This window comes from Dendronephthya gigantea, unplaced genomic scaffold (assembly GCF_004324835.1).
Source record: "Dendronephthya gigantea isolate DGI-Jeju-01 unplaced genomic scaffold, DenGig_1.0 000437F, whole genome shotgun sequence".
Lineage (NCBI taxonomy): Eukaryota > Metazoa > Cnidaria > Anthozoa > Malacalcyonacea > Nephtheidae > Dendronephthya > Dendronephthya gigantea.
This window is the reverse complement of record NW_021163447.1, coordinates 3,728-20,445: the sequence shown is the minus strand read 5'-3', so window position 1 is coordinate 20,445 and position 16,718 is coordinate 3,728. Positions and strand designations below refer to the sequence as shown.

At 36.8% G+C, this 16,718-nt stretch overlaps 3 protein-coding genes and 1 pseudogene across 3 annotated transcripts; 1 reads left to right on the top strand and 3 right to left on the bottom strand.

Annotated features, from left to right (window-relative positions):
- Positions 1-212: 212 nt before the first annotated feature.
- LOC114543322 lies at positions 213-2,829 on the bottom strand. The gene is made up of 3 exons (XM_028562355.1): positions 2,577-2,829; positions 414-726; positions 213-312 (listed from the first exon to the last, which is right to left on the bottom strand). The coding sequence occupies exons 1-3, from the start codon at positions 2,827-2,829 to the stop codon at positions 306-308; spliced, it is 573 nt and encodes a 190-aa protein (XP_028418156.1). The 3' UTR covers positions 213-305.
- A 104-nt stretch (positions 2,830-2,933) lies between these two features.
- On the bottom strand, positions 2,934-3,570 carry LOC114543321. Its single transcript, XM_028562354.1, has one exon. The coding sequence runs from the start codon at positions 3,516-3,518 to the stop codon at positions 2,934-2,936; it is 585 nt and encodes a 194-aa protein (XP_028418155.1). The 5' UTR covers positions 3,519-3,570.
- A 3,755-nt stretch (positions 3,571-7,325) lies between these two features.
- Positions 7,326-10,754, top strand: LOC114543320. Its single transcript, XM_028562353.1, has 5 exons — positions 7,326-7,451; positions 8,064-8,137; positions 9,086-9,174; positions 9,527-9,636; positions 10,464-10,754. Exons 1-5 carry the CDS (start codon positions 7,326-7,328, stop codon positions 10,752-10,754), a joined length of 690 nt encoding a protein of 229 aa, XP_028418154.1.
- A 2,575-nt stretch (positions 10,755-13,329) lies between these two features.
- Positions 13,330-16,260, bottom strand: LOC114543318 (annotated as a pseudogene).
- Positions 16,261-16,718: the final 458 nt, after the last annotated feature.

Sequence of the window (16,718 nt, the reverse complement as noted above, 5' to 3'; positions counted from 1 at the left end):
AATCCTCGAAGACAAACTCTACAACTCACTGACAAAGGTCTCTTTAAAGATCTCACAAAATGGTCACTCCAAATCAACCCAGCAGTTTAAAGATCTAATTGTTTGTGCATAAGTCAATCCAAAAGCTTAAAGTTAGTGAGATTTGTATAATGGATATGCCTACATTGAACAATATTACCTTCTTGATGGCAATTTTCAGCCTATTTATTCCCATTAAAAAATTTCTCAGTTTCAAAAGTAATGTAGATTAACTCACTATCACAGAGCTAAATTGAATTTACTGTAACTACCATACACAATAGCATTCACTCACTAAAAAAGATCAAAATATACTATATTAACTTAAAATGTTTATCTACTGCCACAGCTCTGCTAATTGTTCTTGCAAATTACATGAACCACACAGTGCTGACCCACTACAATATTCACCCTCTTTTGGTTTTTCCATAGCTCTCCTAAACTTCAGAAATCCATTCTTTTTCTTAAAATATTTGATCATATTCATGTATAACCAATCCTTTGCTACATTCCTATCCATCTCTTTGGCACTAGTTTTATTGCCAATTGCAACATCATTACCCAATTGTGCTGCTTCAATTTCATCTCTCTCTTCATGTTTTTTATCATCTTTATTGACTTCTATAAACACATACTTTTTCTTCTTGTTCAACCTTTCCCTACGGTTCTGCTTGTATTGGCGTCGTTTTCTTTTAGATGTCTTCCATGCTTCTAAAATATTAGCCAATATTTTAACAAATAATATTTTAACAATAGATGTAGTAAAACACATACACTACAGTAGGCAGATTTTGCAAGCTATAAATGGGTTCATATTAAATACCCAAAATTTGAACACAACAGAAATTTCAAATTCAAAAGCACCATGATAGCCATTAAGACATGGCATGATGGTACTTTATACACACAGCTGTTGCCTGTTGATCTCTTAATGCATTTAGGACTCTTCCCAAAACAGGTGAATTCATTTATTGGCTATACTCAGTTGCTATTAAAATGATTCACTTCGTAAATGTAATACGTACCTTCGAATGAAAATTCCAACGTACTGTACTTTATATTTGATTAATTTGAAATTTAAATTAAATTAATAAATTTATTTATCAATCAGGTTTTTATTCCGCGGAAAAAAAGCGCGAAGTGCTTAATGAATCTGTGGTCTATTTGATCAGCGGCAAGCAAATGCAATACACTTAGTTTAACAGAGCGCAACATTGGTGTATTACGACTACCTTGCGTCCCTTTGCATACCTTTTAGGCATACCATAGCCTACCTTTAAATTAGCTTAGACTACCTCAACCTCGTACCCAGGGCTTGCTGCTAAGGGCGAAGGCCCTGGTAAAAGCTGATCAAAATACTCCCAGATTTTGGGAGTATTTTTGAATCTCCTGAAAAATTATGATGACTATCAGGGGAGGGGTGTTGAAAACAGCAGACTTTAGGTTCTAGGTTGCTCAACCACCCTGATAGCCACATAATTTCTAATGAGATTCAAAAATACTCTCAAAATCTGGGAGAATTTGGATCAGCATTTTCCAGGGACTTTGCTTTTAGCAGCAGGTCCTGGGTACGAGGGTGAGACTACCCTAGGGACTTTAGACTGCCTTAGACTACCGTACTGAGCTACATATTGATGTTCGATTTCGTTTTTGGCAACACGACGAGCGAGGCCTGAGGAGCAAACTGCGCAGAGGCTGGACCATACTTGGTACTTTTACAAAATAACAGTTGGCAACGCTCGAATGCATTCTGCACGATTGTCATGATAATAGCAAAAAATAACCTAAAAAGGTGTAAGTAACTTTCTGCCATAGCCTGATTTCTGCCATAGCATGATTCATCCATATGTCCTTTTAAAACGGAATTAGGAATCAAGAACATGCAACATTTGCTGAAATATTTCAACTTTTCTATTTTGTCATCCATCCCTACAGGATGTGCTCAAAGAAGTTGCACATTGGAATACATATCGAAATAGAAATTAAACGCGTACAGTGTTCTATCTTGAAACCTACTGTAAAATAAACAATGCTTTAGTACCTTTAGCCACTCGTAAATTCACTATATTGGTATTAATAGGAGATTGCACTTGTTCTCGAAGAATTAATGAAAAATGCATTTGCTACAAATACTTGCTAAACACGCGTTCAATTTTTCATTTATACTTCTCGAGCTGTGCAATTTCCTGTATCAATTTGTAATATAGCGATGTTACTAGCATGTATTTAAATGTCTCTTAAACTCAACTCAACTAACTCAAACTAAACTAAACTAAACTAAACTAAACTAAACAAAGCTAAACTAAACTAAACTAAGCTAAAGCGATTTCTAATTATATATATATATACAATTTATTTGAATAACCTTATTGGGCATTGCGCGAATTTTGCATGCAATGGTGAGCATTTCAACTGGCCAAATGTATAGTCAAATTCGACGTTTTAATGGACTTAGAGATGTTCTGGCAAATCCGGTCAACACTGAAACTTGCGCGGAACTGGGCACACAATTAAAACTCTCTCTCCGTCAACAACATCATAAACAGGGACAAACCTACAAAAGATCCTTTGCACTGGAATAAAACTTGCACAGCCATCTAACTCCCAGACATTTCTGCACCATACTTCAGTTGGGGATCCCAATTTATGTCTTTGGGGATGTACTGAAAACCATCTTACGGCCGCAAGTATACATTTCACGCGATTATCGTTAACCTCTATACTCTGCTCAAGAATATAGTCAATAACACCTGGTCTAAGATCCGTACCCGCTTTATCAATGACCCCACCAAGACTGCACCATCTAGCCATTATGTAACATGATCTCTCTCCCCGGGAGTTCAGAGACCCAAAATATTCCCCCGCGAAAAAGACACCAGCATAACGATTAAAGTGTGTGGTAACTGATTCTACGTTTAGTCCATCAAATATTTCCATATACACCTTGTGATTAAGGCAAGATCCTCTGCGTCCAAGCTTTCTAAGGAATAGGGACAACGCAGTTCATACACAGTCTTCCTTTCATCGATTCTCCATCGTGAGTCGTTCTTTCGGACAGGACCAATGGCAAGCATACTAGTCTCTATCACTTCTTTTGTTTTCATGTCTTCCAGCTCAGAGGCAAGCGTTCCAGTGTTCTTAATATTTAGTTTTTCAAATATAGGTAAAAACGAATCACCAAATTGAACTGGCAGCTCCAAGTTTCTTACGAACTGTTCGGACGTAAACTTTCTCATTAACTGTACTTCTACTGACCTCTGATTGGTAACAATTTCGCCCAAAAGACCATTGTACCGCTCAAAACTGAATAGCCAAAACGAATATACAGGTCCGTAATCCAAAATGCAGTCGAGAATGTGGGTGTGCATATGCATGTTTGGCGTGACCTTCTCTTTTCCATAAAGATTTTCAAAGCCCTTGCAGAATTTTAAAATGTGCGAGTGTCCCACTTCTGCTCTTCCTTCTGTGATGACAGGAGCACAATACAAGATGCAAGCCATAACAAAATCATGCCATAATTTGAGATGCTCATCTGGTAATACATTCCAAAGACTAAACACTGAAAGAGAATTGTCCACGTTTTCCACTGATCAGCGGTAAATCCGCCATAACTATTTCGATTTTCTTAGGCATTCTACCAATAGATGACGGTGCTTTGATAGTATCCAACTTTTTCTGGATGTTCATAAGATCCTTCCTTTCAATAAGTGGTGTTTCGCCTTGCAACCAAATATTCTTCATTAAATGCTTGGAAGTTCCCAGAAACAGGTTGTGCATTGGATCGACAACATGATACCGTACGCAATCAAAATAAGGCAACATCATAAGCTCCGTGAACCTTGTGCCATAACGCTGTTCAGCTGCAGCTTGATCGGTCATACTTGTCTGGTTAAGCACTTCTTGAGCTTGTTGTCGATGCTCAGCATTCTTTCTAGGCGGGGAAGGTTCAAACCCAGAAAAATCCATTTTCCCTACTACCCCAAGAAATGCTTTCTTGCACTTGGAGCATCCATTGCGGGCCCCATGACCAGTAAATCCACACACTTTTCGAACGGCAGGTAGATCGCACGCTATACACAATAAGGCAGCACGAATGCAAATTTCAGAGTTAATATTTATACCGTCCGTCCATAACAAATTTAGTTCTGTCACCATGGGCTTGAGGTACGTATTTATGTTCAACGATGGTTCTTTAGGACCTGGAATCAGACCTACCAACAGGACATTTTCAGGCTTAAATCTCTCGCTCCTGGGTAAGTTCATTATAAAAAACATGGCCCCAACGCTGTAGACGGAATGTTTGAATGGCTGAAACCAGTCCACGTTAAGCATCAAAGCATAGTTATCAGGGGCAGCTAAGAAAGGTTTACCTTCAACGAATTGCCACTCTCGCCAAACACGTCCATCAAAAACATCAGCTAGAAAACCATTAGGAACTTCTCTACTTCTCCACAGTTCACACTTCTGGAAATCCATTTCTGCTTATCATATTCTTCAGTGTTTCCGATATACTTTTATAGCAAAATATTTTGAATGGGTACAAATGGCACTTTCCGTTCTTTAACACAACTTCTCTTAATAGCGGCTCGTTACAACGCTGCCTGCGGTGAACTTGGCGATGATGAGGAAATGAAATAAACTGACATTTTTTGGTCACTTTTTTGCCATACTTTAACTCGTAGCAGTCGTGAAATGAATATAAACTGGAACATTTGTTACAGACAACGTATTTGGTAAAGCTGTCTTTTTCATGCCAAGATATGTACGTAGCGATGATATAGTAGTTGGAAAAGATATAAAAACAGCAAACGGTGGAAAGATTGTCCCCAAAACAGTAAACCAACGATGAAGAAATGACAATAGCAACTCCAGTGCAGTTTCTGAAATTTTGCAATGGGCAGCCCATATAGACAAAAAACAAGTGCCCAACGCAAAATATTCTTTACTGGATTAGATGCATTACCTTTAAGATCGTTGGAAACATGTGGTATAGAGTTTCTCTCAAGGTCAACATTGATATCCTCTTCAGAAATCTCCCAAATTTCTGGGTTAATTGGAAATACACGCTCTTTATACAACCACTCTGTATCTGACGAGTCATCATCATCTGAACAAACACTGGATTGACAATCGGATTCTACAAAAACATGGATATGATATATTGCATGTACAGTCTGTCTAGGGTTAGAAAATTTTACTCGATAAGGGGAAGACTACCAGAAAATGGGTTAAGAAAACTACATCGACTGCACCTACTGAGTAATACCAGCTAATGGGTTAAATATACAAATTGTACTGCCTTGTTTAAATAGTACACGGGTAAAAATTAACTTTGGACACATTTTCAAATACATTTTGTGGTCCTCAAACCTTTTTGATCTTTACTACTTGTGTTATACCTAATTTTTGAGATCACCAGGTCTAATACTTCGTCTTTTGAAATATGTCCATGGCCACTGAGGTTTTCCTTTTGACGTTGCATATAACAGGATCACATAGTCAAGGGCAGGGGAACCGAGCCTGGATCCAGGCCAACTACGTCCAAAACCCTGATGCATCAAAGTTCTCAAGCAATCCTGATCATCATAGGCCAGTTGTAAGAAAACTGTTTGGCAAATTGGGTGAATATTATAAGCCTCCTCCTTAAATTTCCCCCCCCACTCAGTGTATATGTCCACCCTAGTAAGGCCAAAAACACACATTTATGCCTGCAAAGATCAAGTGTATACAATCATATAAAAGTAATGTTATGGTGTTTGTCTAGCAGTGTTGTGACTCTATTTAGTCTGATGATACAGTCACCATAGTCCTAGGAAAGGAAAATTGGTTGTACATCAACTGCTTATATATAGATATGACAATTGGCCTATCAACTGTATATCTGAGGCAGTTGTTATTTGTTATGCTGTTATTTGAAGAAACTGCCATGCTGTAACCTGATTGCCTTTAATAGTCCACCCTAATCCAAATTAACAAATACCTTCCTTCTGGCCCATACTAAACATAAAAATACCTCATTTCAACTCCAAATATCTGCAGAAATTGGCAAAATTTATAAACAACAATATCATATAATAATAAAAAACTGCCCTATTGCTAAATTAGGCCTGTGGGTACATGAACAGCTTCAAATATTTAATAGGGAGTAGGGGACACTAATCTAAAAGCACATATCCTATTGTTTTCGCTAAAAAATGCTCTTTAAAGAAAAGTTGAGGGGACACAATGTCCCCTTAATGGCTGTACCTTATATATTTTATAAGCCATGATATTTGTAGTTAATATTTTCTATTATTTATGTAAAAATGTCACTGCAGGGCTTACCATGAAAGCAATCCGAACCAACGTCGTCTCCTTTGTCTTTAGGGAACTTTCCTTCACATTCGTCTTGGGAACTATCATTAATATCTCGAATGGAGTGTTCATCTTCTTCATCCGAAGAAACGACACATGTTTTCCAAATACCTGTTTCTTTGATAAAAAATAGCTTTTCGTGCGTACGATATGTTCTTAGCGTAACAAACTCTTGACAATGTCCACAGTACTTTCTTTTTTCACTCATGGGATCAAATATTGATTCGAAGCTTAAAATATATCGATATCGAATAAAGCTAATACCCGTCCGCCCGCAAGCATAATGATAATCAAAATTTGAGATTTAATGTTCATATGACTTTCACGTGTCATTCACGTCGCAACTCCCTGACCGACCAAAGTTCATGATTTGGGAGCAAGGATATCGGATTTGAAATTTTGGCGCTAACTTGCCATGAATTATTCAACGACACACGTACATTGTGTAAAGTACATTGAATTTTACGCGATTTATTTACATCGAAAACGTATTTTGTGCTATGGGGCGACTACCACCAAACCGGCGGAATCGCGTACATTTGTATGGAAAGAAACTTGCAGAGAAAAGTAATAAGAACACAGCGTCTAGTTCATCGAGATCAGCGAGGACATCATGTTCGCCTAGCCCTACAACGACAGACTCGAATATTTCGGAGGAAAATGTCAGTCAGGACACAAGGCGCTTTTCTGACATGATCCCAAACGCACCAACAACTCCTCAGATACCTATGCCCCCGAAGACAACTCCATAAGTCCTGATCTTGGACTTGAAACGACAACGATTCCAACGACGGTATCCAGCGTTCGCAACACCGTGCGCATAGAAAGTACTCCAAGTTTGAGTAGTTCTGGCAATAGTTTTAAGGCGAAATCTATTGCCAGAAATTGATGAAGAGCTGCTAGGAACGACAACGGGCTCTTCAAGGCCAAGGGAAGATGAGATTTTAAGACAAATGAGGATATTTATGGAACAGCAAAGCACCTTCAACCAGAGACTGTTGAAGTCAATTGAGGAAAAAGGCTCGGAAGGGGGATTAAAACCTGAAAAAAGAAGAACAAGATTGCCCTTAGAATTAACGGTATATTACCTATCAATTTTACTATTTTATGGTACTCTTTCATCTATTATTTAGGGAGAGAATAAAGGTGGAATATAGCTTTCCCTTTGATCTCCTGGCCCATCCACCCTTTTCAGAGGCTGGTTAGTGCACTTTGCCAAGCTGATTTTATTAGATCTAGTCAAGCAGCCTTGCAAATGCAAACCACAGGCTCACAGCTATAGATAGTATATGTATACTTTTCACAAACCTGAATTTGGCTCCTTTATAAGCAGCTTTCACAGTTATGACCCACATGTCAGAATCATTCAAGAGTGCTAAATTTGCATTGGAGTCCTGGGAAAATTAATGTATACAATTTATATCAGCAAGCAGTGGTTTGTTTTTGCAAGTTAGACCACCTCATGTAAACACAGAATGAAATCAGCTTTGTTACAAGTGCAGGTTCAGTTCCAGATATATATAGCATCTCTTAACAGTGGTGGATTTATAGGAGGGTGCATAGGGTTGTAATCAAAGTACATCTGTAATGAGATTTACCTAAAGTCCTACCTTACAACTACAACCCCCCCCCAAATATTGTATGTATCAAAACTGTAGTAGCATAATTACTTGCTAATTACTATCAATTAGGCTTGTGTTCGTGATGTTGTAAGAAACATTGCTGATGATGATGGAAATTCACTATCCTGGGATTTATCTAAAAGGTAAGTTGCCATTATGTAACTTTTTGATCTTTTGTCTGCATTGATCAGATGGTATATTAAAGAGCCCATATTTCTTAATATATCAGAGCAGTTTATTACACTTTTTGCACTGTTGTTATAGTACATGCTCTGAAACAAACTAATGAACCAACTACTAGCTAGAATGGCCTTTTGGCTTATTCCCTATTCTGTGTCAGTGGTAGGTAACTGCCAGTTACCAGCAAATTTGCCAGTGCATGTCTCTTGATAACCATTAGCTGGCAAATTGCAAAACTTTAGACTGCTGGTAGGCTATCACCAGTATACATGACATATGTATCATGGGTTAGTATTTCATTTATTACTCTATTAAGTGCCTGTAACAAATATTTTCATAGTTGCATCGCAAAGTTAATTTAAACTCGCATGAAACTCCTTTGGATATCGCAAATTATTTGGCATGCAGATTTGACTTAAATGAGATAACACTGCATAATATGCCTGCATTCTAAAAGCTCACTCAGACATTGATTCAGGAAGGACTGCATCACTGATCAGCAGCACTGTGATGTGTCAGTCACACTCACTAACTGTGAGTGAGCTTTTAGAGCACAGGCGATAATATCATTATTGACAACTAGCTTGCAGTAAACTGCTTGATAAAGTTGTCACTGTCTCAAATTTATGATCTAATTGATAAGTTATAACAGCTCTTTCGGTCATTAGTACATGTTTGGCAAGGAATGGCATTCTTTTTAAAAACTTAATATGCGTTGTGATATCACTTAAGTCATATTCATGTGTCAACCAATATGCAATATTTGCAAATATCTTGATAGGCAAGAAAACTTACATTGTGGTTTTAAATGAACTTTGCATGCAACCCAAGTAATTGTCACAGGTACTAGCGTTATATTCTGTATTATGGACAGTATTTTGATAGTTTTTTCTATTTATCTGCCTATAAAGTTTTGGAGCAGTAGAAAATCAAAATGTTAACCGTCTAATCATGGCCTCAATTAAAAGTGTCAATGATGCACCAAGTCAAGTTATTAGAGGTACCAGTACTGTACAAATAGTTTTCAGTTACATTAAGAGTAACATTGTGCCGCCATGCCAAAAGACTTAATTTATGCATTGTGATAATTTTTTTGGGTGAGTGACAAAAGTAGTGCTCAGATTTGGCTACTTTATATGCAAGATCAGCACAGAAGAAAGTTCATTATGCATATTTACTACCTTTAAAAACTAAAAACTCAATCTATACAGTATACATCTTTAAAACTGAAACAGAGTACATGTATGTACATTTGCTGTGCTAGTACCATTTTAACATGCTCCAGCATGCTTTTAAAGCCATTGCACATGTACAGTACTTGTGTTTACATGCATTTATTCACATTTATGTAGCGGCAATGCATTGTTATTTCAAAACAAGAAAACGTGCCGAGAAGACCAAGGAGCAAAACCTGAGTGATCAGTATCTCAAAAAGCAAAGAAATAGAAGTAGAATCAATACAGTAAGTGTGAAATATCAATTTCAGTCTACAAGTTCTCCCTTATACCGAGGGCTTCACCCTGCGAACACAAGATTCGTACAGTTCTTCGAATTACATATGTAAGGAAGAAATATAAAGAGTCTCAGCCTGCTGCTCAGCTTCTGCTGTGTTCTTTACTCTGTGTTAGGAGTTTTCTGTGTTCAGCATTGAAAGAAAAACATTCTGTAGCAACATACATACATATACAATCCTCTCATATACTTGTATAGTAGTTTCCATTGATATGTCTCATTGTATCTGGTAGATTTTGCAGTTTGGATGGTACAGTTTTTATAATATTATAGTTGTATTAAATAAGATCTATCTTTACCTGCTTGTACTCTTTGAGGCTGAGACACATCCAATTTGGAGAATCTTTACAGAGAACCTCCTCCTGTGTGCATTTGTAAAGAAGCAAACTTTTGGCTCCTAACGAAATTTCATTATTATATGTTGTTCCTTGCTTAATAATTTTTGTTACAACCTTTCCGTAAAGCCGTTCGCTAGTATATAAAGTTACGAACACTTACAAGGTAGTCTTGTCATATATTCATCTAAATTCCCCTTAAACTTGTCTTCGTTTAAAAAATTTAGATCTACGCAGTGGTAAGTTTCACTTGTATTTCGTAGGTCGAATTTGTACAACATTCGTCTGAATGTTCGCGAACTTCGTTGCTAAGTTCCCAAATACGGAGCGGAAGTTTTCAGTGAAAAGCATGTTGAAAAAATGACTAAACAAATCTCCATCCAATTTCCTAAATTATCCTCGCTTCCTACGAAATTATTAAAATTAATGTGATTATTTATAGAAACGAAAGCTACGCCAGAGTACTTTGCAGATGTCAACATCGATATCGGAAAAAGAAAAATATGAAAAAATAATGACCAACGACTACATGTCATCAGAATACTCGGTATCCGAGGCATCTGAACGAGAGGATGCGTCCTCTGGTGATAGCTCTTCGGATACCGAACATCAATCAAAAGCAAGGAAATTCTCCATACAGCGATTACCATGGAGAAGTGATGAGGCCAACAAACTGATGGTGACGTTGGACAAAAAATTGGCAAGAAGAGAGGCAGAAAAGGGGTGTGCATGACCTATGAGAGGGTGAAGGGAAACAATTCAACCGTCTTGCGCCTTTGGATGCCCAGAGTGGGCAATCAAACAATGAAATTTTTTTTGAAACATTATTTCTCGTATTTTTCTTCTTTTTTGTACATAATCATTGGTGAATTATTGACCACACGTTTTTAATCTTTAATCGATTTGGTTTTGTGTTAGTTGAATTGTAAGCTTAATTGTAATTTGTAAACATTACTCTTAAATGTGCAACAAACACTTTCTTTCATTATAGAAATAAATATTGATACATTACAGTATTAGCTATTGTAGTTGTGATCATGATTATTGAAACTAGGAAATTGCATGTCAAATTTCTGACCGCATTTTTTCCATATGCGTACGAGGCAATTCAAGCAAATGCAGTATGTACATGATCTTTGCCTTATTTTAACCATGTGTAGAAATGTTGTATTTACGAAATATTTCACCACACGTATTTGCAAGGAAAGCAAAACGTGAGCAAATTATTTCTTCACCTCGGTGGCAATTTAAGACAAATATACAATAGCAAACGTCGTGTTTGATAATATTCAAAATATGATGCCAATGGCAAGTAAATATAGCATTCATGTATATTTTCAAGCAAAACAAATAAAACGCAAAATTCGTATAAAACTCGGGAGTAAATCCAACTAAATGGGATATTTAATGACGTTTACGTTATATTTACTTCATGTGCAATATTGTATTTCTTTATATTTACGCTATTTATGTAAGTATAGTATTATAATCCAATTTGCTACTGAGAAAATATGTTGCAAATGTACATCTTTATTTCATCTTTTCGGTCTTCGCAAAAACAAACTTCCCCCTTATTTACTTAGTGTGAAATATGGTGAAAATACCAAATTTGATTTTTAACAAAATATGAGCAAACGTTGTTGATTACGATTTTTACAAAGGTTTACGCTATTTTTACTTTATGTGCTAATGTTGTATTTGACAATATTTAATATGGCTGTAAATGTCATTTTTACTGCGTTATTTGCGTTGGGGAAAATAAGTAGTGAATATGAATGTTTAATAAAACTTTACACTAGGTGTAAACAATACGATAAAAACGGTCTTCCGCGTGTTTACGTGGTGTGTAAATATACGGAAAAAACAGAATTTGATTGTGCACAAATATGTCCAAACATTGCTGAATATGATATTTACGTCGTGTTTGCTTTAGATATACTATAGTCGTAAATCCAGTTTTTCGTCCAGTGTTATATACCTTGCTGTCAGGATATGAAGATAAAGTGGTCAAGTAATATATTATATACCTTGCTGTCAGGATATGAAGATAAAGTGGTCAAGAACTATTTTAAGAGAACTTTAGCAGGTAGAAGAAGAGGACACAAAGTTGAGCTAATAGTAAGTGATAGGAAAGATTTTGCTTTCATGTGTAATTTTAAGAAGGGGCAATTGACAATTTCCTTTAATTATGGAGAATGGAATGTACATGGATTCCCCCAACATAGCTAATTCATTAATACTCTTTTTATATAAGAACTACAAAATATGCCCATGTTCAATGTTTTTATTTTTTGGCTGATTCAAGCTAAAATAATGTGCGGTATATTACATGTGTCAGCAGTGTATCGCTGAATTAATTTCTGGAGATGAATGTGACCTTTCATAGGATGGGGGTTTTAATGTTGAAATTTGAGTTTCATACCGTAAAATTTATATACTTTCTGTTTATATATAATTTGATTTGTATTACTCATTTTGAATATTGTTTATATGTTGATTGAATTGCTGTTGAAATCATGTACTATTATGATAGCTTTTGTACAAAAAATCCATTTTAATGTTTACAAATGAAAAGAAAAAAAATTATTTCATTACTGTTGGTGTGCATTTGTATGTAGGTAAATTAAATAGTGTATCTGCAGTCTGTTGGTAGTTACTTATTCACACTTTATTACTGTATCATGTAATGCCGTGCTCCATAAATGCAAATCTTGCTTGCAAACTGAGCATTTACGGTATGTAGCCTGTGTGACCTTCATGTAAAGACAACAAACAAATAACTCTAAATTTGTCCAAGCTTCCCCCACCCGCCTCCCCCGTGCTTGCCGACATTTTGGGAATGAAATATTAACCCATTAAGTGCCAGCACTTTTCACATGACGAGTAAAATTGTCTGGTGTTAGACAGAGCAAATACTAAAGGTAGGGTGCATCAGGGCACAATGCCGTTTAATGGGTTAATTAGTAGATTTTCAGAATTTGTCGGTAATTTTTGGACAAACACCCCCTGTCGACATGTCTTTATGACGGCCCTGATAGCTTAGTGTTCATATGTGCACCTCCCATCATTCCCATATCACAACAAATGAAGTCATTTGCCAGAATAATTTAATAAAAATTATTTTTCAAGTCAAATTCATAAAAAAGATTAATACATTAGCAAAAAGTTCACAAAAGGTTTGGCCGCATGCCCTGGCTACCCTGCTGCTGTTCTGTTCTCCAGCAGTTTAAGGTTTTCATCCGCTGGAACATAATTCACAAGACACTGGCAGTTGAGTAACCCAAGTTGGCCAAGCTAATCAAACCTACTTAAACACAGATTTTCCCTGAGGAAACACTTGATACAATCAACCTCCTAAGCTTATCTGCATAGAATCTACACTTAACATCTGACATGCACACCTTCTGCAACCCACAATAACAGTATGCCAAATCTCCAGAGCTTACTTGTTTGGGAATATATGACTTGGCACAAGAATGATCAGATCTCTCATTAGGAAGGTTAAAACCTCTTTCCCTGAGCCAGATTAAGGATACAAACTCATGTCGGAAAATTTGTTCCCATCTGGAAACAAAATTGGTATTCCTGCTGTTTTTGCAATGAAGACATGTTTTGCCTCTCTTCCTTCCATTGAGTTAATACCGTTGCCAAGGTCATATTTGTCCTTCATGTACTGGGTATGGGCAGGAACAATATTGCCTATTGTCCAAACAGTGGGATTTACTTGAAAGAACAGAGCATTTGCCCGGAAATAGTCTCGACAGAGATTGGTAAGCTTCTTTATCTCATCATTTGAAATATTTATTCGACTGAATATCGAAACACAATCTCTAAGAAGAAGGCAAATGTATGCAAGAATATGCAGAATAGTTTTGCCTACCAGGCTCAGAAATAGGTTCAATATATGAAATTAATTTCATGAAATGCAGGAGAAAAAGTCTTGACTGCTTGCCAGTGAAGCGATATTCAAAACTTTTTCCATTAGCACCAGTTTCATCAAACCACTTGATGATCTTATTCGCTAACCTTGATAAATTGCATTCACGCATATGTACATTTTAAATGGAGAGTTTGAAGGAACCTGAGCAAAAGAATTCACCTTCTGTCCAAGCTTTGTCATTGCAATTACTTCATAAAGCAACACCTATGGGTAAGTGCACAAGCATTGTTTTAGGTGAAGCGGGTCTACATGAGCCCGATCAATCAACCTTCCAACAATGGGTTGAAATTCCTGGCGGCTTTTCAACTGGGCAATGAAGGATGTTACCTTAGATCTTACTGTGGCTGGTGCCAATGGTTTTTGGCCATAGTTTTCTTAAAATCTTCAACCTTGTTTGCAGCAGAGACCCTGTCTTCATATTTCCAGGGCTTCCACATTTCCTTCCCAGAAAAACTGAAAGAACCTGCAAGAGAACTCATATTATGGGTGCTTACATTTGCAAAGGTAGAAAAGAAAGTGGCTGCGTTTGATAGTTCTCCACCAAAGAATGCCAACATCTTCATGTCGTTAGGCATTTCTGAGACATGAAATCTTACATTAACCATCTCACCACCACACTCAACCTGAAAGGTACTTTTCTCCAAAACACTAATATCACTCAAGCACTTTTGTAGAAACCGAGGCACTGGCACACAATCCTCTTTACAATTGGCTCCAAACAATAGATAATTCTCATTGCTGCTTAGCACTTTCCTGCCTAAATTAAGAAAACTAACTAACTAGTATCTAGCAAGAATAAGAACTATCTCCTGAATATTTCTATACACCCCATCAACTTTGTCAATTTCATCTAGACCATCACAAAGTGTTTCCCTAATGGAATAAAGTTTACCAATATCTATTGATTTAATATAATGTGCAAGCTTATGGTAAGGCAACAGTCTCGGAATAGGGCAGTTATTGATTTTTATACGAAGAGACTTTGCTTCATTACTCTTTTTGTAACTACTTGCCCTATAAACATTACGATACTTCCTTTTACCCATTATACCGCCACTATAATACACAGCGATACTTCTTGTCATGTTATCATTTGACTTTTCATAATCATTTATACCTTTCTGTAATATCTTAGGAATTACTCTTTTAACTGTTTTAACATTTGTTGAAAAAACATTAACTAAAAGTTTTCAGAACATTTTGTTATTGCTGTGTCACACAGACCAACTTGGCCTGGTAAATTTGAGTGATTAGTAGCCCCATGAATCTGACATGCTGCCTCAAATGTCTCTGAACTCCTCCTTCTTGAAGTAGCTGGACTAACTGTACTATTTGCACCAAACTGACTGGGGTTTCTCATTCTTATTGAGGTTGATCTCTCTGAAATAAATCTTTTCTTCCTAGGTGGCTCTGAACTACCATGACCTGCTCTACCTGCTCTATTCACTTCACTGATAACATCACCCCCTTCCTCAATATATTTATCAAGGTTTTCAATCTGAAGGCAATTATGAATTTTATTTAGAATGTGTGCAGCAGGAAAAAAAATACAAAAGCCAATATAATATACACAGCCAAAAACACCCAAGTTGCAACAAGTCTGCTGCAGGCCTGTTGCAACTTGTTGTATCAAACTGGTATCTGATGTGTTCGCATGGCTTGCATCAGCTTGTTCAGACAGGGCTGTTACAAGTTGTCAACAGACTTGCTGCAAGTCGTCAACAGACTTGATGCAAGTTGTTCTCATCAGACCTGATGCAAGTTGTCAACAAACCTGTTAGAAGTTACAACAGACTTGCTGCAAGTTGTTCAATCAGACTTGTCAAGCTTGGGATTGGCAAGTTGCATCAAGACTGCTAATTATGACAAGTTGCAACAAGACTGATTTTCACAGGCTTGTCGCAACTTGTTGAAATTAACCAGCTTTTTGCAACCGGTTGATAACTTGAAACAAGCCGGTAAAACTGACAACTTGCAACAAGTCTGTGGCGTTTCTGGCTGTGTAGTAGAGTACCAGTCCGTGAAACATGCTGCTCAGGTCTACATTCAAAGCACAATCAAATTAATATTTATATAACTCAATTTTTTAAAAAAATACACTAAATTTTGCATCTATTCGTCTCATTCTCTCACGTTTTGAACAAAGTTCCTTCTCTTTCTGAGCTAATTGCACATCTGTTTCCTGAATAGCTTTTGTTTCTTTTAAAACATTGTCCCATTTCTCCTTCTGCAAGACCATATATTTCCCAACAGGAAATCTGTTGTATCGCCTCTTCCTTACACCACTTGAGGCAGCCATGCTAGAAACATGATAAAATCCATCAAAATACAAGGAAAATAAGCGCTTTCTTGCCAAACAAAAAACATACGATCGAAGAACAATACCTAAGCGTTAAGTATTTGCCAAAGAACAAGCACAACAACGTAGCTGCCCAAAGTTTAATGAAGCCAAACATACCATTGTGTGTACTCAATGTGAATACCAAAACAATTCTTCAAAATAGGGTATCTACTTGCACGTAAAAAGTAGGTCAAATTAAATCTTTTCTCTGCATATTTGGTATCAAACGGGAGATTTTGATCAGCTCTACTTCGCTCATCGACTCAATTTTCTGAACAGTAAAAAGAGGCCTTATGGGAAGGCGTAAAAGTGGAGATAAAATCGAAATTCCTTGTTTTTTCCGTATTAAAAAAACTCGAACCCAGTTTCCCAAAAATTGCGGGTCGCGACCGACACGATCTACGTGAGCGAATTTA